The sequence below is a fragment of the Geospiza fortis genome, unplaced genomic scaffold, assembly GCF_000277835.1.
Source record: "Geospiza fortis unplaced genomic scaffold, GeoFor_1.0 scaffold319, whole genome shotgun sequence".
NCBI classification, from domain to species: Eukaryota; Metazoa; Chordata; class Aves; order Passeriformes; family Thraupidae; genus Geospiza; species Geospiza fortis.
In genome coordinates, this window is record NW_005054576.1 from 213,901 (window position 1) to 237,462 (window position 23,562).

General features: G+C 51.6%; 2 protein-coding genes across 4 annotated transcripts in view; one reads left to right on the forward strand and one right to left on the reverse strand.

The window, feature by feature from the left end:
* INTS9 (integrator complex subunit 9) overlaps positions 1-6,159 on the forward strand; it is a 55,789-nt gene extending 49,630 nt beyond the window's left edge. The window contains exons 14-16 of the mRNA XM_005429783.3: positions 2,837-2,935; positions 3,908-4,045; positions 4,931-6,159. Of these exons, the coding sequence (XP_005429840.1) occupies positions 2,837-2,935; positions 3,908-4,045; positions 4,931-5,107 (414 nt within the window). The 3' untranslated portion in view covers positions 5,108-6,159. The remainder of the gene's footprint in view (positions 1-2,836; positions 2,936-3,907; positions 4,046-4,930) is intronic.
* Positions 6,160-12,665: 6,506 nt separating this feature from the next.
* The window catches only part of EXTL3 (exostosin like glycosyltransferase 3), a 108,118-nt gene continuing 97,221 nt past the window's right edge, over positions 12,666-23,562 (reverse strand). For all 3 annotated transcript variants that reach the window (XM_005429785.3, XM_031064265.1, XM_031064264.1), the window contains 4 exons: positions 17,633-17,760; positions 15,122-15,266; positions 14,158-14,286; positions 12,666-13,116 (listed from right to left, as the gene is read on the reverse strand). In XM_005429785.3, coding sequence (XP_005429842.1) covers positions 12,907-13,116; positions 14,158-14,286; positions 15,122-15,266; positions 17,633-17,760 — 612 coding nt within the window. In that variant the 3' untranslated portion in view covers positions 12,666-12,906. The remainder of the gene's footprint in view (positions 13,117-14,157; positions 14,287-15,121; positions 15,267-17,632; positions 17,761-23,562) is intronic.

Consider the following 23,562-nt stretch of genomic DNA (forward strand, 5'->3'; position numbering starts at 1 on the left):
GCTTTGATCCCGCCTTTAAAGCAGAGTTCCCACATTTATGAGTTTGAAAATTTGAGTTTGAAAATCTGGAAAACACATTTAATGATGTAAAAACCCAGCAGGGCCCCTTTCCAAATACACATGCTATAATCTAATGTACACATCAGTGATTTCAGATCCTACAGTTTCAGGGGATTTTAACTGCTGGTCACTTTGCTGTGCTCCTGCTTGTTCTCCATATCCAGCTCACCTCACTCAGCCCAAACTTAGCCTCTCCCTGCTGGGTTAGCCTTCCTGCACCCTCTCCAGTGTAAGCCAGAGGTGAAAAGGGAAAAGCAAGGAGTTTTGGGAGGTGTTCCAAAAATCTAAGAAGAAATTACTGCAACTGGGATGTTAAAATACTGTTGTACATCCAGCATGTCTGTCCCTGGGAGAATCCTCCAGAGAATCAAGACCATGTGTGCTGGAACTGTGGCCCTGCCCTGATTTTATTCACTGATTATTCAGCCTAATTTTATTTTTACTGTGAAGTTTCAGGTCCCATCCTCAGGGGTTGCTCAGCCCCTCATTGCCAACAAGAGGATTTTTGGCTGGTGGCTGAGGACAACTTAAACCTGGGGAGAGTTATCCCCATTGAAGTCTTCAGGAGAGTTTTAAGAGTGACTTAACCCACATTGTTCTTTATCAGCATCTGTAGTTTGGCCAACAGCAGTGTTTGTGCTCACAGGCTGTGTGTCAAATCCTCTTTTGGGGTGGAAAATGCAACCCTACAGGAAAGACTTCATGGTAAAAATATCTTTCCTCTGCTTTAGCGTGGGCAGACAGCTCTGATCCCAGGAGGAGAACATCCCAAGCTAAAAACTGAAATACTGCACACATCCCCCCCCAGATTTCTCCTAAGGCAGTCCAAGTGCTCATCCATGGGCAGGGGACTGATTAATGTGGTGTTAGATCTCAGTGTCCCTGCTTTGGTGGCTTTCCTGGTGCCAGCATGTGACACTGGGCTCGGGATAATGACTGGAAGGAAGACTCACTTATTCCTGCTTGGTGGGGGGCTTTTCAATCTCACACACAAAGGCACAACAAGAGCCAGCCACTGCAAGTTGGACAAATTCAACCTTGAAATGAGACACGGCTTCCTGGCTGCCAGGAGAATTAAAGTTTGAAACCATTTGTGAGGGGAAACAGTGGAGTTGCCATAGCTTGGAGTTCAGACAAGACTTGCTGCCTCTGTGAAAAGGATTTCTTTAATGCAGCATTCTGGAGGAGTTCTGTGATTTGTGTGTGCAGGAGGTCACTTGAAAGGAGTGGAGCAGTGCTGCCTGGCCTTGGTGGGTGAATTACTGGATGTGATTAAATGACCTTTTTGGTTTGGGTCACTGAGTTTCTGTAATAAAAGGATTGGCTGCCACATGGAGAGGGCTGTGAGCTGGGGAGGAAATCAAAATGAATGCCTGTCCTACTGTCCTTCTGACTGCAAATAATCCAAGTGTTGCTATTTAGCCTGTTTAAAACATGCAGAAATGTTAATAGCGAAATGCTTCAGTGGCAGGAGAAGACTTTGGTTCCAAGCCACTCCCTGTTCTTTAAGGATCTTTCTCTTCACACAATTTGTCATTTTGCTCTCCATCAGATCCTGTTTTGTATCAATCCCCCTCAGGAAGGTGGCTGGAATGGAAAGTGCCTTCGACCACTGGGAAGGCAGCAGAACTCACTGCTGCAAGTGCTGCTGGTTTTAGATCCCAGGAGAAATCTGAAGCAATGATTGTCATTATATTTTCATTCTCTTTGCCTTCAACAACAAACCATAAAGGCTGTATTCAAATTGCCTGCTTTAAAGATCTTGAACAGAGTCCCAGAGTAACAGTGAGATGAATTGCTCCATAAAAGTTTGGATTTCTAGGATTCACCGTGGCTGAATTTAGGGATTTTTAATGCAGCCTGGGTTTTTCCAACACACCAACTGCTTTATTCCAAGGAGATGCTCTCAAAATGTTCCTGCAGCTTTAACAGTGGCAGGTGAGATTTGCAGAACTTATTAAAACAACTTTGCCACCATCAAAGCCAACAGAAAAACCCTCTCAGTGCTTTCATGGCAAAAGGATTGGACATCCTGGCACCTTGAATTCCCTTGGAGGGAAAAAGGGAATAATTTCCTCCATTCATGAGCACTGTTTTCTGCAGAATTCCTTTGGAAAAATGGCTGGAAGAGGTTCTTCCCAACTGGCCAACTTCCTCTGGTCTCAGCAGGTGCAGCACTGCCCACTCCAGCCACTGCCAGCAGTGTTTGTTCCAAACTCCAAGCCAAACTGGATTTTATGTCTTTCAGGAAAGAATTATATAAAAAGGCAGTGGAAAGGGTTTTGTGCAGCATTGTTGGAATAATTTCAAACTAATCAACAGTGGGTTGATTGAAAACATTGGGGTTTTAAGGACAAACAGTTCTTATTCCAGATATTCTGCAGTCAGGAACTGAAAGGAAACTCACTTTGATTTTTCATTGTCCATCAGCATCACAAACATGATAATGCTGGATTAGACCACGAGTTTTACTAACTAAAATTATTAATTAAGCAATTGTCTTTTCACACAAGGGGTCTCTGTGTTTATTATGGTTTTTCAGACCAGCCCTGGTTCCTGCAAACCTCGTGCTGCCCTGCTCATGGTGTGAAATTCATAATTTTGGGAGCTGGAAGGAGGCTGGGCAGGTCCAAGGAGCTCTCAGTCTATCAGTGGCTTTGTGTTTACAGTTCATTAGCCCATGTTTAAAAATACCACACTGCCAATTTATCTCACAGCTGGGTTCATGCACATTTTGAGCTGATCACTTGCTGAACAAAATCTCCTTTTGCTTCAGCTTGCAGATTCCCTCGTGCCCTTGGAGATCAAGCCTGGTATTTCCTTGGCAACAGTTTCTGCTGTGCTGCATACTAAGGACAACAAGCACGTGCTGCAGGTACACTCTAATGGGAAAGGGAGAAAAATATCCTTACTCTGGCTTTTCCTGCCATCCAGGACCCCTCCTGCAGCTCCTTCCCTCTGGGGCAGAGCCCTTGGCAGAGGCTTTGCCCTGGCATGGGCAGGTGAGGAATTACACCCAGAGCAGGGAGTGCGATGCAAATAAATCTCTCTGCCCCCTTTTCCTTGGCCGTGTGCCCGGCTGAGATGAATGGGGAAGTGAGATAATTCCTGAAGAGAGGCTACAGATCACCCTGCTGTCTTCCACAGTCAGGAACAGCATCAGTCAACCTCTCAGGACCAAGGGTTAGAGGAGAGAGATGACCTGGGACATCAGGCTTAGGAAGGGACCATCTGCCCTCAGTTTCCCTGGAGGTTGTACATCTCTACTCTCCCTTCCTGCCACCCCCTTCAGGCTGGCACTGGAATTCCTGGCACGAGTGGAATTGGCCCTACAGGAGGAGGTGATGCCCAGGGACCTGCCCTGGTCCCCTTTCTCTCAGATCCACGAGCCTGCAGAGCCTCTCTGAGCAGCCCTTCCCACACTGGGCAGCAGAGCTGGCTTGGCCCAGGACCTTTGAGAAGAGAGCCCAGTGTGGGAATGTCAGGGATGTGAAGGTTGGTGAGGATTTCTGTCACAGCACAGCAGACAGGCTGCCCCCTCTTCCCAAACAAACCATGGAAACCCTCAGCACCTCTGGGAACCTTGAAGTGCTGCAATGGGATTGGTCTGAGGCTGCTGTTGTTCATTTTCTCCCTTCTCCACTCATTCCTTCTGCCAAATAAACTTAGACCTGGGCTTAAAGTGCCAGAGTCCTCCTAAATGGCTGGAGCTAAGCCATGTTCTCATTCCCTGAGTAGGTGCTCACTCAGAATTTCCCTGTTTCCAACCTGTTGCATCCTTTAGAGTGGGAAATTTGCCTGTTTCCCAACCTGTTGCATCCTCCTTTTTTCTCTTCTCATCCATCAGCTCCCTCCAAAACCTCCCCAGCCTCCTGCCAGCAAGAAGAGGAAGCGGGTGAGTGATGATGTGCCCGAGTGCAAATCTCTGAAGCCTCTGCTGAGTGGCTCCATCCCCATGGACCAGTTTGTGCAGACTCTGGAGAAGGTGAGGAGTCTTTGGTGGCTGGTGGGATTCCAGCAGATTTCTGCACATCTCAGAGGTGCTGCTTTGATAGCAGAGAGAGGGGAAATAATTTTAGTGCAGCTTGTAATGGAGAAAGGCCAGTGAGTTGCCAAAGTGCTCCAGGGTGTCCCTGCACTTCAGAATAGAGGGAATTGTTCCCTGTGGAGCCTTGTCCTGCTGGGCAGGGTTCATGTCAGTGATGCCCTCCTGTTTGCCATGGAAGCAAAGCTTTTGGATGGGTGATTTGGCTCACAGAACTTTTGGATTCAGCAGCTGAGGGAGTCTCAAAAGAATTTAAATTTCCACAAGATTTGTAAGAGGGTGACCAAGTGAAGAACAGATCCTGGAAATGTCTCCACTGGTGGAGGAGCCTCCTGAGGAAGCTGCACAAATTTGGTTGCTGCTCTGTGGAGTCTTGTTCTCACCTGCAGGAGATAAAGGATTGCAGGCTTCCAGTGCCTACAGGGGCTCCAGGAGAGCTGGAAAGGGGTTTGGGACAAAGGATGGAGGGACAGGACACAGGGAATGGCTTCCCGCTCCCAGGGATGGATGGGAATTTGGGAAGGAATTGTTCTCTTTGAGGGTGGGCAGGCCCTGGAATAGAATTCCCAGAGGAGCTGTGGCTGCCCCTGGATCCCTGGGAGTGTCCAAGGCCAGGCTGGACAGGGCTTGGAGCAATCTGGGATGGTGGAAGGTGTCCTTGCCATGTCAGGGCATGGCACTGGATGAGATTTAAGGTCCCTTCCCTCCCAAACCAATCTGTGATTCCATGAAATTCCCCCTGCCCCCTGTGCCTGCTCTCTCCTCTGTCCCAGTTTTCCTGAGCTGTGCTGATTTCCCTGTCTCCCTCTCCCACCCCAAATCCAGCACGGCTTCAGTGATGTGAAGGTGGAGGACACGGCCAAGGGCCACATTGTGCTGCTGCAGGAGGCAGAGACCCTGATCCAGCTGGAGGAGGACTCCACCCACATCATCTGTGACAATGATGAGCCCCTGAGGGTCAAACTGAGGGACCTGGTGCTCAAATTCCTGCAGAAGTTTTAGCTCATGGACATCAGGAGGCTCTGCAAGGAGAGAGCCTGGAGCAGCGGAACTTGGAGCTGTCCAAGGAGAGAGAGAGAAAATGTTGTGATTCAGAGAGACCAGAAACCACCTTCCCCTTCATGGAGGAGCAAGGGAGTATTTTTTAATATCTATTTTCTAAATCTTATTTTTAAGCTGTTTTGGAATACTTTGGAGGAGATTCCTGTTGTGTAAAATTGGGAGCTGGGAATCTTACAGGAGATAGGAGCTGCAGAGTAAATAACTGGAGTGTTTATTTACACCAGGGTGAACTGCTGCTCCCCTGTGTCCCTCAGCAGTCTCTGCCCCAGTCCTTCACCTGACAGAACTCTGTAGGAATAGTGAAACAATGATCTTCTTCCTCCCACTGCTTCTTCCCAATCCCCAGATCCCATTCCCTGCCTCTCCTCCCTGTGTTCTTCACGTGTCCTTCACTGGCACGAGGAGGGGAGAGCTGGTGAGACAAAGATTGTACGAATAAAAATGGAAAAAGGGGGTCTGGTGGACATGGAGAACAGTGGGAAGAGCCTGGCCATTCCCTGCACAAGCAGAGGCACTTTGGAAAAGCTTTATCCTGTAGGAATTCAAGTGCTTATTGATGCTGCAGCCTCACCTGTTCCATCCAGATCTGTCCATGGAGCTCCAGGCCCTTCCCTGCAGCTGGTTCCTCCTGGGTTCCTCCATCATCACCTCAGGAAGACACTTAGGGGAGTCCATAAAGTAGGAAAATTCCTAATGCTCATAAAAATCCTTTTGAGATTTAAGTGCCTCTTGTTTCTACCTTCCAAAAACTTGTCGTTTCAGCCCCTCCATCTCAAATCCTGGATGGAATTCTGAGTCATTTATCCAAAGCCATCTGTACTGCAGACCTGGGGAGGCTTTTCCCTCCCCAAATCACATATTTGGGGCCTCACCTCAGTCAATAGTATTGCTTTTAAAGGTGACCCATTTCTCAGATTTACTGCTGTTCATTTTTTATTGGATTGTTTTGTATTTATTTGGTGTTAAAAAATAAAAAGCAGAATGAGACTGCCCAGGAGGGAGCACATCCTGTGGTTTCTAAAAGCCTCTCCATGCCCATTGCACATCCTTGTCCTGACACCTTTGGGAAATGAAGCTGCTCCTCCGGTTCATCCCTTTGAGGAGATGCAGCTCTGTAATAAAATCTCTTTGCCACTGCAGTGCCCACATCCCACTTCATTCCCATGAAGGATTTCTCTTGGGTTGGGTGTGCAGATCCCAGCAGCCACACCTTTATCCTGTGTGTGCCATGGCTGTGTGAGGAGTGGTGTCACCAACGGGAAAAACTTGGGGCAGTGGAATTCAATCCTCATCAGGGTTTGCAGCTTTGCTGCCTTAGCATCACTTAAAAACAAAGAACTGGGATAATTTCACTCTAATAAACTGCAAAGGGATTATTCCTAACCCAGAGAGGCGGTGGATAAACTCGTATTTCTGCTGGTTACCTCAGCTCCAGCACTGATCCCACTGCTCCAGTGCCTTCCTTTTCACATTCCCAAGGCTTTCCCACCCTCCTCAGGGAGAGAAAGTCAAAATTAAAAGCTTTTACATTTTTCTTCCTGTCCTTTTGAGCAGGAAAACTTCTCATTGTTCCATCAGTCCAGCAGCTGAGAGTGGACTGTTTTGTTATATTCAGGTTGTGCATGCTGGAGAAACAAACATGCTGGGAGGGGAATTGTTTAATGAGAAACCCTAATTAAACTGGAAAGAGAAGTGCTTGTTCCTTCTGCACAGAGAGAAAAAAACAAACAGCATTTCTTTGGGATGGGTCAGTCCTGCAGAGGGAACTGTGGCAGCCCAGGGAGCTGCCAGGGGCAGAATACCATGGATGCAATCCAGGCTTTATCCAGAATTTAATGGCCAAAGAACAGCAAAGGTTCCTGGCTTCACTCTCCTCCTTCCAGAAGGGAAAATAAATCCCCCTGGCCCCCACGTGGTTCCTTGTGCCATGGCCATCCCCATTCCCTGGATCCCAAATTCCTCCCTGAGCTGCTCTCCTCATTAAACACAATTAGTGGGTGTGTGGCAAGTGATTAATTCCCAGTGACTTCCCAACCCTGTGCTCCCACAGAAATAATGGGGAGGAAAGGTTAAAATCAGATTTCTGCTCTTGGATGGCGTTTATGGAGCAGCTGTTCCTGGGTGGAGAGGAATTCATTGTGGTTTCTCTCCATTAATGTGAAATGAAAATGAAAACAACTGGACCAGGTCAGTCAATGCCAGGTCCCTGCCCAGGCTCAGTCACTGTCACTGGGATCTGTCACCTCTGTGGGCACCTGGACATGAGGAGCAGAGGGAGACTGGGGCCAGGTGCTGGATCTGTGCCCCACCAGCAGCTCAGCCTTTGGGAGGAGTGGGAATGAGAGCAGAGGGATTCGGGATTGGCTGCACATCAGGGCCTGGGCAGGCTCGTGGTGGGAAGGGTGGGATGTGACAGGCCCCATTCACCTGTCACAGGTGAGCTGTTCCTTGGGAGCCATGGACTGTGACCCTGTCCCTCAAGGATCCATCAACTGTGACCTCATCCCTGAAGGATCCATCAACTGTGACCTCATCCCTTGAAGATCCAAAGAGTTCACCTTTCAAGGATCCACAGGCTGTGACACCATCCCTCAAGGATCTATCAACTGTGACCTCATCCCTCGAGGATCCATGAACTATCAACTCATTGCTTGAGGATCCATGGACTGTGACCTCATCCCTCAAGGATCCATGGACTGTGAGTTCATCCCTCAAGGATCTATCAACTGTGACTTCATCCCTTGAGGATCCATGGACTGTGAGTTCATCCCTCAAGGATCCATGGGCTGTGACCCCAGTCCCTCAAGGATCCATCAGCTGTGGCCTCATCCCTTGAAGATTCATGGATTGTGAGTTCATCTTTCAAGGATCCATCAACTGTGACCCCATCCCTCAAGGATCCATGGGCTGTGACACCATCCCTCAAGGATCCATGGATTGTGATCTCATCCCCTGAGGATCCATGGACTGTGAGTTCATCCCTCAAGGATCCATGGGCTGTGACCCAGACCCTCAAGGATCCATGGCCTGTGACCTCATCCCTTGAGGACTGATGAACTGTGACCCAGTCCCTCAAGGATCCATGGGCTGTGACCCCAATCCCTTGAGGACCATGTAGGGGACAGGACCTCCCATCACCTGGGGCCAGTCACCCAGAAGAGGTGGCATCAGGTCCTTTCCTGGCCTCCAGCAGGAGCTGGTGGCTTTCATGGCACTGCTGGGCAGAACGGGAGCAATTCCAGTGAAATTGCTTTTTATCAAGGAGTGCATCATCCAGAAGGGAAAATGGAGGGCACTTTGCAGTGCAGAGGAGTGGAGTGTAAAGCACTTCACCCTGGCCTCCTCCTGGGAGCAGGGAATGAATTATTAACAGGATTTATCGCCTCTGTTTCCTCATCCCAGGGTACAAACCCTCACAGAGAAACGGAAATGGAACCGGAGCTGTGGCTTCTCTCACCAAACACAGCAGTTACAGCAAGAAAAACTATTGATCAGGAGATTTTTACCTCAGGAAAAGCCTCAGGAGAAAATGGGCTCCAGCTGAGTCCGTGCCCACGATGCTGCCGGTCTCGTTTGGGAGCCAGATCCCAAACCAGCATCCCACTGCTGCTGCCAGGACGGGGTCCTGGAGTGGGGAATTCTGTGCCCTTCCCTGCCAGGGATGGCCCTGCCTCCCTGCAACGTTTTGGGGAGAAATCACAGGCATCTGGGAGGCTGAGCATCCACCTCCTCCCTCCAGGACTAAAATCCTTTGGGGTTTCCCTGAAACCTCTCCTGGAAACAAACCCAAGCACAAAGCAAGCCTTACTCCAAGGCAGAAGGGGAAAGAAAGGACACAATTCCCAGTGGGAGCAGCAGCAAGGGCAGGAAGTGAAAGGAGGTGAAAAGTGACAAGAGAGGTAAAAAGCGACCACAGAGGAAGCAGCTGCTCAGGAGGGAGGGCAGAAAAGCAAAAGGCAGCAGGAAGGAAGAGAGGAAATCCAGCCACGTGCAGGAAGTCCTGGGGGATTCCCAGCCCAGCACGGAGGGGATCCCATGGCTCATGGCCCAGCTGGCTCCATTCCTCCCCTCTGCTCCTCCCTGCAGGTTTGAAGCTGGGAATCTCTTTACAAACCTCGTGGATCCTTTTGGTTTTTCCACCTCAGCCTCCTGCACAGGAGGGGGACCAGGAGCATCCTGAGCCAGCAGTGCCACAGGAGCTGTCCCTAAAGGTTCTGGGCTCTGGATCCCCCAGCAGGGATGGGCTGGTTTGCTATCCCAGCACTGCCTCAGTTGCTGTTTTCATTGCCTACAAACACCCACACAAGCAGCAGAACTGGGAAGGGATGTCCCTGGAAGCCACTCAGGGTCCAACCCCTCTCCCAGGGGCTCTCCTGGCCCAGCCATGAGCTCACCAGGGACACGATGGGGTTTAGCCCCAGGCACTGCCATCCCTGAGCAGTTTCCAGCATTCCACCTGCCCTGTGAGAACAGAAGCCCAGGGGATGTCTGGTTTTGGGGTGTCTCAGGGCCCAGGAGCAGCAACAGCCCCGTGCTGGGCCCCTCTCCCAGCCCCAGCAAAGAGGCACCGAGACGCTCCCAAGTTAAACTCTCCATTTATTGGAACCTTTTACAAAAAACTCAACATTGTGCTCGTGTCAAAGGAGGAGTGTTCCTTGTCTCTCAGTTCCCGTTGGATTTGAAATCCGGGTGCTCACAGCACCGTGGGCACAAGGGGAGGGCAGGGGCCGTGGTGCTATTTACAGCGGGAAAGGCCTCGCTCCGTGCCCGGGGGAAGCAGCAGAAACTCTGGAACGGGGAAAAGGTGCAGCTGCCAAGAGCCCTTCCCGTCTCCTCAGGGCTGGGATGGTGGAGGCCACGTGCCCCAGGAGCTGGGATGGATCATCCAACCAAACCTGAGCTTCGGAGTGACCCTGGGATGCCCTGAAAATCCCGGGAGGATGACGGGTGGGAGCAAGGAAGGATGTTTGGGATGGTGGCACGGGTGGGACCACTCTGGAAAAGTGTGCTCCTCCCTGGTGGAGGGGCCTCAGGACAGCTCAGGTGCTGGCATGTCTCAGGAGCAGAAAGCTGGGCTGTGAATGCCAATCCTGTACTCCAGGGGGTTCCGTGGTGTTTGGGATGATTTGGGAAAGAGCTGCAGCAGCTCTGGGAGGGGCAGCACCAGCCCTGTGGGTGGGGAAGATGTTCTTGCCGGCATTTCATTTCCCCACAGAATTCCATCCCTGACAACACTGCTGCTGCCCAGGTATCTCCAGGAGCAGCCTTTGTATCCCTTCACCCCAAATCTTTCCCCTTTAGGGGCGCTCAGCAAGGAGGAATTCATCCCACGACACACAGAGATGTCCCACTGCACATCCCATCCCTGCTCCAGCACAGTGGACAGGGGGACTCTCCCAGCAAAAAAAAAACCAGCTTGGGAAAAGGCCAAAGAGAGGGAGGAAGAACAGCTGGATTCGTTCTGCTGATCCCTGATCTCAACTGGCCTCAAATCAAAACTCAGCAAGGGAGGAGAACAGAATTCCCAGCCTGGGGCTCTGACCCCCTGAGCATCCCGAGCCCCAGGACACCCTGGGAATGCCAACACTTCCCATCCCATCCCTGCTCCCCCAGGCTCTCACTGGAATAACATTTCCCTTCGGATTTTGGGAAGCTGAAGGCGGCTGAGCAGTGCCTGTGTTTGGATGAAGTTCAGTCCATCCCACATCACTCCGTGCTCCAGGAGGGCTGGGCAGGCAGACCTGCCCCAGCCTGGGCTGTACCTGAGCCACGGCATTGCTGCTAACGAACCCCCACTAATGAGGAAGGAATTAAGGAGCTCAAGCCCCTCGGGAATGCTGGAGCTGACACAGCTCCTGACAAGTGCCACATTCAGAGAATCCTTCCAGGTGTTCCAGGGCTCGCAGGAGTCTCCTGTGGCATTTTTAAGCAGACTCTGAGGCTTCACATGCTGCATTTTGGGCATCTGATGTTAAAACAAAAAGGGAATGGAAAGGGGGAAAAAAAACAACATAGGAGAAGATTCCTTGATCCGTGTTTTGCTGTGGTCAGTGGTGCTGGTGAAGGCATGAGCCGTGGGCTCTGCTGGGAACAGGCTGCTCCTCCCCTCCCCTTCCCACGGAGGAAGTGTCAGTGCTGATAGGAAAACCTGGGGAAAGGAGTTTGGAGAGGACCCAAAACGTGGTGCAGGAGGAGCATGGACAGGGCTGACCTTGGGAATGAGCCCAGGAGCTGCTGCTGGACCATCCCCGCTCCCACACACCAGAGACACAGCAGGGGTGACATCCAGGAAAGCCAGGGACATCGAGGTGACCACACAAGTGCCACCTTCCCACCTACCCAGCAAGAGCTTCTCCAGGCTGCTCACAAACATCTGGGATGTGCCGAGGGAGAACACCAAGCTCTGCCCTTCCCTCCTGTGCTCCCCTCATGTCCAGCTGGGCCTGAGGCAGATGGAGCAGCAGCTGAGCTCAGGTGGTCACAGTGTGACAGCATTTTGCTCTGGGGGAGAGGAACCAGCTCCAAACGCACACTGTGAACCTGATCCCAGCAGCATCTGTGTGAAGACGGGATTCTGGGAAGCTCCTGTTGGGATTAAACCTCAGACACAGCCCAAAGCCAGGCTGTGAGGATGGGCTGGGGTTAAGGCAGCTGTGCTGAGGCCCACGGCAAACCCGACACGGGCACGGAGCTCTCTGGGATGGGGACGAGGCAGAGTGGGAATTGCAGCTCTGGCACACCCAGGCTGAGCACAGAGAAGGCTCAGGGCCTCCAGGAGCCTGGAGCACCCCCAGCCCTGGCTGTGCTGCAGGTGGATCTTCCCTAAGCCCCAGACACACTCCCTGTCTTTAGAGGATCAGCAGGACAAGGTGGCAAAGACACTGAGACAGCAGCAACTGAACCCCCTGGGCTGTGGCACGGGAAGGGCACAGGGCCAGAGCTGGAGCCAGGCAGGACCATCCAGGCCAACCTCACCCCTGTCCAGGGGCTCAGGGTGGGGAGCAGAGCAAAGGGCTCCTCACCTGGTGACACCTGAGAGGCCTCAGTAGCAGCCACAGGGCAAGAGAAGCCAGGATCTGGTGGGTGGGAAGGGCTGTGCCATGGGAGGAGGGATGGGGACAGCAGTGGTAACAGGAGCTGCCCTGATGCTGCACCCAAAAACCTCCAGCCTGGCCTTGCTACAGCACCTGGGATGGGCTGAAGGGTCCAGAGGGGAAAATGAGGTGGGGAGAGGGGAGGGAAAAAGAAAAGAAAAGAAAAGAAAAGAAAAGAAAAGAAAAGAAAAGAAAAGAAAAGAAAAGAAAAGAAAAGAAAAGAAAAGAAAAGAAAAGAAAAGAAAAGAAAAGAAAAGAAAAGAAAAGAAAAGAAAAGAAAAGAAAAGAAAAGAAAAGAAAAGAAAAGAAAAGAAAAGAAAAGAAAAGAAAAGAAAAGAAAAGAAAAGAAAAGAAAAGAAAAGAAAAGAAAAGAAAAGAAAAGAAAAGAAAAGAAATTCCTCAGTGTATGATCCGTGGGTGTGTCCTCACAGGAGCCATGGGGTCCCATTCCCGTGGGTGTGTCCTCACAGGAGCCACGGGGTCCCATTCCCTGTCCAGGTGAGCCACTATGGGAAGAGGGTAGAGCCCATCCCAATCCAGGCTGGCCCATTTTCCACAGCCTTCTGTACTCACAGCCCACCAAAGCAGCCCCGTGCTGGCTTCTCCTGCCTCAGCTGGGAGCTGGCAGTGTCCAGCTCTCCCAACCTAGATGAACTTGAAGCATTTGGTCTTGTCGTGGGGCAGGCGGGTCTTGAAGAGGACCGAGTCGACGCGGAACTGGGTGTAGAGCAGGGGCATGTACCCGTACACCTTCACGAAGAAGTTGATGCACTTGTGCCGCTCGTGGAAATGGGAATCGTCGTGGGAAAGAGCCTGGGGGCAGCCGGGGCAGCGGAAGGTCCAGCGGGAGGTCACCTGCCAGGAGGGACAGAGGTGTCAGTGCCACAGTGCCCACAATGCCCAACCTGGGCACTGCCAGGAGGGACAGAGGTGTCAGTGCCACAGCCCAGCCCGGGCACTGCCAGGAGGGACAGAGGTGTCAGTGCCACAGCCCAGTTTGGGCGCTGCCAGGAGGGACAGAGGTGTCAGTGCCACAGCACCCAGCCTGGGCACTGCCAGGAAGGACAGAGGGCAGCGGAAGACAGCCCAGTCCGGGCACTGCCAGGAGGGACAGAGGTGTCAGTGCCACAGTGCCCACAATGCCCAACCTGGGCACTGCCAGGAGGGACAGAGGTGTCAGTGCCACAGCCCAGTTTGGGCACTGCCAGGAGGGACAGAGGTGTCAGTGCCACTCTGCTCACAGCACCCAGCCTGGGCACTGCCAGGGGGCTCGGATACAGAGGGAACCTCAGCATGGGTTGAGTTGGACGGGAGCTCAAAGCTCATCCAGTCCCACCCCTGCCATGGCCAGGGACACCTTGCACTATCCCAGGGTGCTCCAGCCTGGCACTGGACACTGCCAGGGATCCAGGGGCAGCCACAGCTTCTCTGGGAATTCTATTCCAGGGCCTCCCCACCCTCACAGCCAACAATCCCTTCTCAATATCCCATCCATCCCTGCCCTCTGACAGTGGGAAGCCATTCCCTGTGTCCTGTCCCTCCATCCCTTGTCCCCAGTCCCTCTCCAGCTCTCCTGGAGCCCCTTTAGGCCCTGGAAGGGGCTCTGAGCTCTCCCTGGATCCTTCTCCTCTCCAGGTGAGCACCCCCAGCTCCCCCAGCCTGGCTCCAGAGCAGAGATCACCTCTGCCATGGGTGGAGAACCTTTCACCAGACAGGGAACTCAGTCTGATTCATCCTGTAATGTCAGACCTCACTTCACCTGCTCTGTGGCAGATTCCAAAGGCTGAGCTTTCCCACTGGAGCCGGATTTCCCTGGATCAGACACCACGCACTTCCCAAGCAGAGCTTCTCCAGCAGTGCCAGCCCTGGGACAAGGCCCTGGCTGCCGGTGCTTACCTTGATGGGAGGTTTCCTGGTCAGGTGGGACACCAGGAAGTTCATGGCGATGTCCTCGCAGTTGATGTACTCGTCCACCATGTCCCTGATGGCCTGGGGCATCACGTAGGAGTACAGGTAGGCATAGTACTGCAATGGGAAAGGCACAGTGTCCTCCAGGTGCTCCACAGGTGACAGCAACACGTGCAACATGTGGGCTGTGGCTGGCTCAAAACTCAAGGATCCCAGAGGAGGTGTTCCCCATAATGGAGTTAAACCCACACTGAGATCCACAGCAGCAGCAAATCTCCCACAGCCACCACCCTCTCCTGGAAGCTCAGGAATGGAGGAATGGGGGTTCCAGCCCCCTCAGATCCTGCTCTGTGCTGCTGTGGATTCAGCACAGCAGGAGCAGCCACTGGAGATCCTTCCCAGTGCCCTCAGGACCAGGTTCTGGCTGTGTTTCAGTTTGGAGAAAGTGAGGGGGAAGGAGCAGAAAGCTCCTCTGTTGCAGACATCTTTTATGAAAAATCCTTTCTTTAGGACTTTTCCTTCTGAAAAGCTGAGAAGCCTCAAGAACAAAATGTAAACATTGATTATCTGCTGCTGTAGAATGCAACAAGTAGATCTTTGACTGGCCCAGGTTAGTTCTTTCTAATTAATGGCCAATCACAGTCCAGCTAACTCAGACAGACAGCCCAAGCCACAAACCTTTGTTATTCATTCCTTATTATTCTATTCTTAGCTAGCCTTCTGAAGAAATAATTTCTTCTATTCTTTTAGTACAGTTTTAATGTAATATATATCATAAAATAATAAATCAAGCCTTCTGAAACACAGAGTCAAATCCTCGTCTCTTCCCTCAACCTGAGACCCCTGTGAACACCGTCACACTCCCCCATTTGTCCTTAAAAAACCAGATCCCCCCAAATCCACAGCCTCAGGTGGCTGTGAGCAGGAAGGGGCAGCCCCGGGGAGGTCTCACCTTGTGGAAGAAGGCAGCACCAGTGAGCACCATGGAGAGCTCGCAGGAGTAGTTGGAGTTGTAGAGCCAGGACTGGTGGGGGATGTCCCAGGCGTGGTAGCGGCCCGGGAAGCCCACGATGCGATCCCTGGCCTCTCTCCACACCCTGCAAACACACAGCTGCCCATGAGACACTGACCTGGGAGCCCACCCAGAGCTCCTGGGGGATGGAGGGGTCTGTACATAAAGGAGTTTGGCAACTGCTTACCCAAGGAATGCCCAAAGGGCAAAAAGGAAAACCGTGTTAAATGTGCTCCTCTCCTAGAGCCCAGCCCAGCTGCTCATGCACGGGGAAAGGGCTCCTAATCTATAAATCAGGGATTCTATAGCTCATAAGGGCTGGAGGTTTAAAAGAAAACTAAGGCCAGAGCAGCCCAGGCTCAGCCTGGGAGGAGCCCAGCGTCTCCTGGCCTCTTCCCCAAATCGCTGGGACTTTCCATCTCCCAGCAGCTCAGTAAAGCCAAGATAACATCAACATCCCTTAAGGAAAGCTTCAAGGCCAGGTTGGATGGGGCTTGGAGCACCCTGGGATAGTGGAAGGTGTCCCTGCCCATGGCAGGGGTGGGACTAGATGAGCTTTGAGGTCCCTTCCCACCCAAACCATTCCAGGACTCTGGAAATTCCGTAATTCCCTAATTCTGTGAAAAGCTGCTGAGATGCTGAAGACCCTGGTGTCTCCCAAGGGAAGGCCTGGATTGCCAAGGTGCTGGCTCCTCATCCCAAACTGCAGCTCCCTGGGCTCTGGCCCCACAGGAAAAGCCTCCAGAGCCCTGAGTGCCTCCCTCACCCCGACACGTGCTCACAGTCCAGCCTTGGGAATGAAATCCTGAATTTTGCATGTGGAGCGTGGGATTGCTTAATGTTCTGCTCTCATCTGCAGCTCACGCTCCTCCAGAGAAATCCCCCAGGAGAGCTGCAACACTGGCTGCAATAATTAAGGAAAAAGTCAGTGCCTGATGCCTGAGCTGGGAAACAGACCCGGCTTCCACAGGCAGGGCTGCTTGGCTTCCTTTGGCTGCTGCAGTCCCCCTCCCTGCTGCTCAGTGCCCAAGCTGTGACTCCAGACTGCGTGAGAGAACTCCCCGTGCACACAGAAGGGTTTTCTCTTCTTGCCAGGCACAAAACTGGGCAGTAAGTGCCATTTTTGGGTTTTTCCCCTCATTTGGATGTGAGTTTCTCCCACAAGCCCTGTTCTGGGAGAGCTACAGGAGGAGAGCAGAAGATTCCCTGAGCTTTCCTTACACTGATGGAGCACCAACGTGTTTGCTGTTCAGTCCTCCACTCCAGTTAATGAAACTCCAAGATAATCCCAAGGAATCAACACCACCAGCAGCTTCCCTGGCTCTGTCCTCCCCCCAGCACAATGCAGGGTGATTGTTTAGAAAAGCTGGAAGTCAAAACCATTTATCTCCTTTCACTTCTCCTACATCTTCACTTTCTTATGAAAGTGACGCTTTTTTCTTCCCAGCTCAGCCACAAAAACCAGGATTTCTCTGGAGAATCGTTCTGGGGGTGCTCAGAGAGCTTCCTCCAGCTCCCTCCTGAGTGGCAAAAATGATGGGTTTGGCCCCAAAAATCAAAGCCTGGAGCAAAGTTTTGACAAAGCCCAGCTGCTGTGGGCAGAGGTTCACTGCAGTGCCAAGACTCCAGCAGCTCCTGGGAATGTGTTAACACAGGGAGGCTTTGTGGGAACAGGGTGTCTGTAAGCAGGGACATGAGTGAGATTAACACAGGGCACTTAATGACCTTCATTTGATGCTCTCCAGGGCTGATCGGCAAAACAGAGACCAAAAAAGGGTAGAAAACAGCCCAGTTTGGATAAAGAGCCTGGAATGGGGCAGGCAAGGGAAGCCAGGAATCCTGACGCCTCCTCCTGCACTTTAATCCCTCTCACACCTCATTTCTCATCCCCCTGAAGGGGCCTGGTGGGTTTCTAGGCATTTTGTGCCTTTAAATCCCCCTCCCAAGCAGGTTTTGGTCCCCATCTCCCGCCCCCAGGGAGCTGCTGGGTGTTCTCTGACTGGGAATGGCAGCTCCTGCTCCTTGTGGCTCCTTGTGGCTCCTTGTGGCACCTTGTGGCTCCTTGTGGCTCCTTGTGGCACCCTCACTCCCCAGCAGCTCCTGGCAGGGAGGAAGCTTGGGCTGCAGGAGCTGCAGGAGCAGCTGGCACAAAGCTCCCCCAGCAGGAGCCCCCTCATCCCTGTGAGCAGGAAGCTTTTGCCAGGGAAAAGTCAGGGGAAAGCTGGAGCTGGAGCAGAACAGGGTGGGAGTGAGAGCAGCAGAACCTGCCTTTGGTGTTAAGAAATGGGGTTTCCTCACTGGGATCAGCTTCCCCACCCCATTAATGTGTGTTTCTCCAAGGAGCAGAGCTGGGAAGCCACGGGAAGAGAGGTGCCAGCCCTGACTGTGTCCCTGGCTGCTCCCTGGGCAGGTCCTGGCCGTGGGGAGGAGCAGTTTGCGGGGAGGGCTCACCTGAAGCCAAACATGATCTCGTCGTGGCGCAGGTGGGCGTCGTCGTCGATGGACAGGATGGCCTCGGTCTCGATCTCGTCCCAGGGCAGGAACCGGTTGTTCAGGCTGTTCTTCTCCGTGCGCACCACCTGTGGTGACATCAGTGACATCAGGAACATTCATGGGGCTGCAGGGCACAAGGTGGGGGTTTGGGCCTGGGGCTGTGCCAGCTGTGGTGGCCCTGGCAACCTGTGAGTGGCAGTGACATTTATGGGGCTGAAGGGCACAAGGTGAGTCTCGGGTTTTGCATTGCTGAAATGGCTCCTGAGGGATTAAAGAGGCTTTCTTCCCCGCCCCATGACCAAAGAAGAAGTCGAGATTCCTCAGCTCTGGTTTTCAAGGTTGTTTATTTTCTCTTATCTCATACATTGTCTTTCTGATCTGCTGAGGTCTGTCTGGCAGGTTGGTTCATGGCACACTGACCGCCCTTGTGTTAGCTTTTTATACTAAAAACCACGTGTACTTTATTTACAATAATTTTCCAATACCTATCACCTATGTTAGACAGTGAGCTTCTACTCTAAACCAATCCAAAAGTGCCACCATCACAGCAGAAGATGGAGGACAAGAAGAAGAAGAAGAAGGAGGACAGGACACACCCAGATTCCTCCATCTTGCCTCTTGAACCCCCATTCTAAAATTCAAAAATTCTACTTTTCCACCCTGTGACAAATTCACTATCATTCTACTCAAACTCTTGTGGCTTGTAAATCCTCACACAAAGTTGGTAATTGTTTCCATGGGCTAAAATCGAAGGCACAGGTGTCTTTGACTCCGTGCCAAGGTCTCTGAGCCCCCTGCCAGGGTCTCGAGTCCTCCAGGGCAGCCAGAGCAACGTCCTGGGTTCTGACAGGTGAGGGTTTGGGGCCGGGCTGTGCCAGCTGTGGTGGCCCTGACGACCTGTGACATTTGTGGGGCTGCAGAGCCCAGGGTGGGGTTTGGGGCCGGGCTGTGCCAGCTGTGGTGGCCTGCAGCAGCTGAATTGCTGCTGCTATAATCCAGGGTAAGGATGCAAAAGGGGCCTTGGCAAAATATCCACAGATGTTTTATTCAGATGTTCAGGTGCCAGCACCCTCACACAGAGGGGCTGAGTTTGGGTCTGCCAAGGGGCCTGGGCTGACCCTGGTCTCGGGCAGTACAAGGATGAGGCCAGTCAGGGAATAGGGAGGAGAGGCTCAGGGACACAGGAACAGGCACAGGAACAGGGGAAGGAGCCAGTGGGGTCTAACAGCTTTTTGAGGGAAGCTCCTTGTGTCTCCCTAAACCAGGGAATGGCCCCCGGGGTGTCCACAGTGGCCCTGGGGTGTGCTCTGAAGCCACAAAGTGTTGGCTCAGCCCAGCAGCAGCTCCAGCAATTCCCTCACCCCATCCACACAGATAGAAAATCCCACTGAATTTCTCCCTCTTCCAAGAATTATAGAACAGAATCATGGGGCTGAAGGAGCACACCAGGATCATCCAGTCCAATCCCTGCACAGACACCCCAACAATCCCACCCTGTGCATCCCTCAGGACATTGTCCAAATGCTGCTGGCACTGTTGGGAATGTCACCATGCCCTGGGGAGCTGTTCCAGTGCCTGACACCCTCTGGAGAAGCACCTTCTCCTGATTTCCAGCCTAACCCTGCCCTGGCCTAGTTCCACACTGTTCCTGACAGCCCCATCCACCCTGGATCCTTTCCCCTGCTCTTACACTTTCAGCTGATCCAAAGTCACTCCGTCCATCCCACATTTCCCACCCCATTCAATCCCTCCAGTCCTTTCCCTGCCTCTGCTCTGAACAATCTTAATTTAAAAAATTAAGCCCAGCCTGGTGAAAAGACCAAAGCATCACAGCAATAGAACTCCATTAAATAAGATTACATTTGATCCCACAAAGAAGCCCACGCTGAAAGCATTAACAGTGGAAATATTTGTATCGGGATCTGCGTGACAGCTGGGATGATTAAATTCCCATGGAAAGCCAGTCTTGGAGCTTTCATCTGCTGACAGCTCCAGGGGGGATGGAAAACTCAGCAGAAACATGTTGAATATTGCACTGAAGAGCCATCAAAAGCACCAACAATTCACTGCAAGTGAGCAAAGTGGGCAGCCCTGGGCTATGGAAAAGCAGGGCCAGAGGTGAGCCAGCAGCATTCCCACCCCAGGAGCTCTGTGGTTCCATCGGGACATGGAAAAAGCAGGGACAATGCTGGCACAGGAACTCCTGATCCTGCTCCTTCCCAAGGTGGAGAAGCATCACAAAACTTGGCTCAGTGTCTGGCTTGGCTGAAGGGTTATCCAGAGCCAGCAGATGCTCCCAGGGGTTCCTTCTCTGCCTGGGAACTGCTGGAAAAGAGGAGGCAGGAGTCTGGGTGGGCATGGGGTGAGGAGGGAAGCAGCAGGAGACAACGCCACACTCCGTGTTCAGCTGTGGGAAGGACCTGGATCTGCTGGAGTGAGTCCAGCCTGGAGAAGGGAGAGCTCAGAGCCCCTTCCAGAGCATAAAGGGGCTCCAGGAGAGCTGGAGAGTGTCACCATCTCATTTTCTGGAAAAATCTCTTTGCCCAGGATTTCTTCTCCTGGGAAGCTGAGAGCCCTCAGAGAAAATGAAAACAATAATAATCTGATTTGCTTCTCCTGCGTTTTGCTGCTTTGGAATGTGTTTGGAGATTGTTTATCCAACAGTGACTGTTTCATTGGTTTCTGCTGTGAATTGCTTTGACTCATTGGCCAATCATGGCCAAGCTGTGTCAAGGCTCTGGAAAGAGTCACAAGTTTTCATTATTATGTTTTTATTATCTTTTAGCCTTCTGTCTGTATCCTTTCTCTATTCTTTAGTATAGTTTAGTATAGTATTCTTTTATATAATAGAGTATCATAAAATAATAAATTAGCCTTCTAAGGACATGGAGTCAGAGGCATCATTCCTTCCTTCATCTGGGAACCCTGCAAATACAAGACAGGAGGGACTGGGGACAAGGGATGGAGAGAAGCTGTGGCTGCCCCTGGATCCCTGGCAGTGTCCAAGGCCAGGCTGGATGGGCTTGGATCAACCTGGGATGGTGGAAGGTGTCCCTGTCCATGGCAGGGGGTGGAGTGGGATGATCTTTGAGGTTCCTTCTCTCCCAAACCATTCTGGGATTTGAATTTCCAGCTTGCTTTGCAATAAACTGTGTGGGATAAAACCCCGCCTGCTGTATAAATATGGGTGATCCAACACATTAAATAATTTCATTCTTCTGGTGTGATTGATCAGGCTGGAACAGAACAGCTCCCATTTAGGTGGTGATGAAGCATCTCCAAAAAGTGCAGAAGACCCTGATCTTGACATTGACCCCATGCAGCTGAGAGAGGAGGGAGGAGCTGGAGTTGGACACAGCAGCAGGGATAACATGGGAGCAGTTGAAGGAATTGTTCAGGAGGGAAGGTGCATTTGGAGCTGGTTAATTTGGCCACGTGGCGCTGATGAATGTCACTGAACCTTGCTCAGATGCAGCAGCCAGGGCTGCCAGGTTTCTCTTGGCTTCCCTGATGTGAACTTCCCGCTGTCCCTGGGTTGTGAAGTGTCCCTGTAAGTGTCCAAGGCCAGGCTGGAGCAGCCTGGGATGGTGGGAGGTGTCCCTGTCCATGGCAGGGGTAGGATGAGATGGGCTTTGAGGTTCCTTCCCACCCAAACCGTTCTGGAATCCTCAAAGTCACCAGCATGAACCTCCTGTGAGCTCCAGGGCAGAGGAGCTGGCACTGGGAGAGCTCTGCCAGGAGCTCTCAGCCAGAGTGGCAGAATCCACCTTTCCTCTCAAACACCAACCTTGCTCCTTGGGAATTGTCTCCCTTCAGCTCCCACCCCCTGCCCTGCTGGGTCTCAGCCCCAAAGAGCCCAGAGGTGCCATCACCGACCCTCTCTCTGTCCTTTTTCAGACTCTGAGGTCTCCACCTCTCCCCCAGCACTGCCCTTCCATCACCTTAATGACCAACTTTGCCACAACTTTGATCCTTCATGGTCTCGAGCCAAGAGCTCCGTCCAACCCCAGGGAAAGATGTTCCCTCAGCCCTGGGAGTCAGCAGCTCTCCTTCCCAAGGAGATTCAAACAGTGAGGAGGACACAAAATCAGCCAGAGAACAACAAGAGAGACCCCAGCCCATCACCAGCTCCCACCTCCCCTCACAGCAAGGGCTCCAAACTCAGAGCAGAGCACCACTGGTGGGATCTGCACCAAATTCCAACTCCTCCAGACTCAAACCCACCCCAGACTGTGCCCTGCTCACCTTATTTTGGTTATTTTTGACTTTTGTTTGGGATTAATTCTCTTTAAAACTCTTTATCATCAGCAGTTTGCAATGTTTGGAGACACCTAAAATGCCTCCAAGCACCCAACAGACCACATCAGAAGCTTCTTCTCCTTTTAGGAGAAGAAAATCAGTTGGAAAATCAGTTCCAGGTGATTCAGTTCCACAACCTGGGATTTGTTTGACTCGAGGAGCACAAAACCCCACAAATCCATGACATCCATTTCCTGCCAGTATTTTGTTGTTCACAGACACACTGGACAAATGGATCTTAAAAAAATCTGAGAGAAAACTAAACCAGAGCATAAATCCAGAGTCTGCCCAGTAATAATGTCCTTTTACCAATATTTTAAAACACATTTTTATACATAAACACAAAAAAAAGCAGCAAAATCAATACCTTCCAGCAATCTCCTTGCTGGTGAGGCTTCATGCTGAAGCTTTAAATTAAGTGTCACATATCATCTGATGGTGAAAACGTGAGGAATGCCCGTGCCCTTGGAGGAGTTTTGACAGCTCAGCTCAGTGAACTGGATTGATTCCTGGGCAAAGAGCAAACTCTGCAAGAACCTGGGTGCCTCATTGCTCATGTCAGGGGAAAAAAGCCTGGAGGATGCCCTTAGGAGAGCTGGGTAATTTGGGGAGACAGTGAATGAGCTCTCATCTTTACCAAAGGTGAGAGATTCTACCCAAAAGGGCTGGGAGAAGAGAGCAGGGTGGGTTGGGACACCACGAGCTCCCTCTGCTCCACTGAAAACAGGACTTGGATCCTCTCCATGCAGAAAGGGTTAACTCATCTCCTGGATCAGAAAGGGTTAACTCCTCTCCTGGATCAGAAAGGGTTCTTGGTTTTCCCAGCTTTTACAGAGATGGGGCAGCTGAGAGGCTTTTTAAACTATTTTACTCCATTTTCAGTCTCAGTGAAAGGTTTTACGTAAGAGATGTAAAACTCAACACCATTCCAGCAGAAGCCACCCTAATTCCTGGTTACCTTAGAAATGTTTCCCAGCTTTTGCCACACAATGCTGCTAACACTTCTAACACCACTCCCCTTCATTTTTACCCCACAATGAATCTTTCACAGTTCTAATTCACTAAAATATCTGGTCTTTTTGCAAGGCCATATTTTGAAACTTGTTGAAACTTGTTCCAAGTTCTCTCTCAACAATGTCATCTCTATTCCACGGCCTTCCTAAGGCAGCTCACCTTATCTCAGAGTTTGCATACAGATGTACAAAACTGTGTGAGCCTTCTGTCAGGTTTTCAAAATTATTTATAAATCCATTTCTCACAGCGGGCGACCAGTCTGAGCAGCCCAGGCTTGGAACTTGGCTCCGGAGGTGCCACCGTTGTTGATCTTCATCCCACCCACATCCTCGCTCCCACCTGAGCAGGGTCACTTCCCACCCTCCCTCCCCTCTGCCAAGGCTGCTCCAGCTCTCCCATGAGCACATGTGGGGAAGAAATCAATTAAAAATCAGCCAATTGAGGCTTAATAGAGGTCAGGAAGGGTTGTGTTGGAGGACTTTGGGAGATGGCAAACTCCAGGAAAAGGGAACAACGAGTTCCAAGTATCCCTGAAGCCACCCTGTGACATACATTAATTTTCAACTCCTGAATTT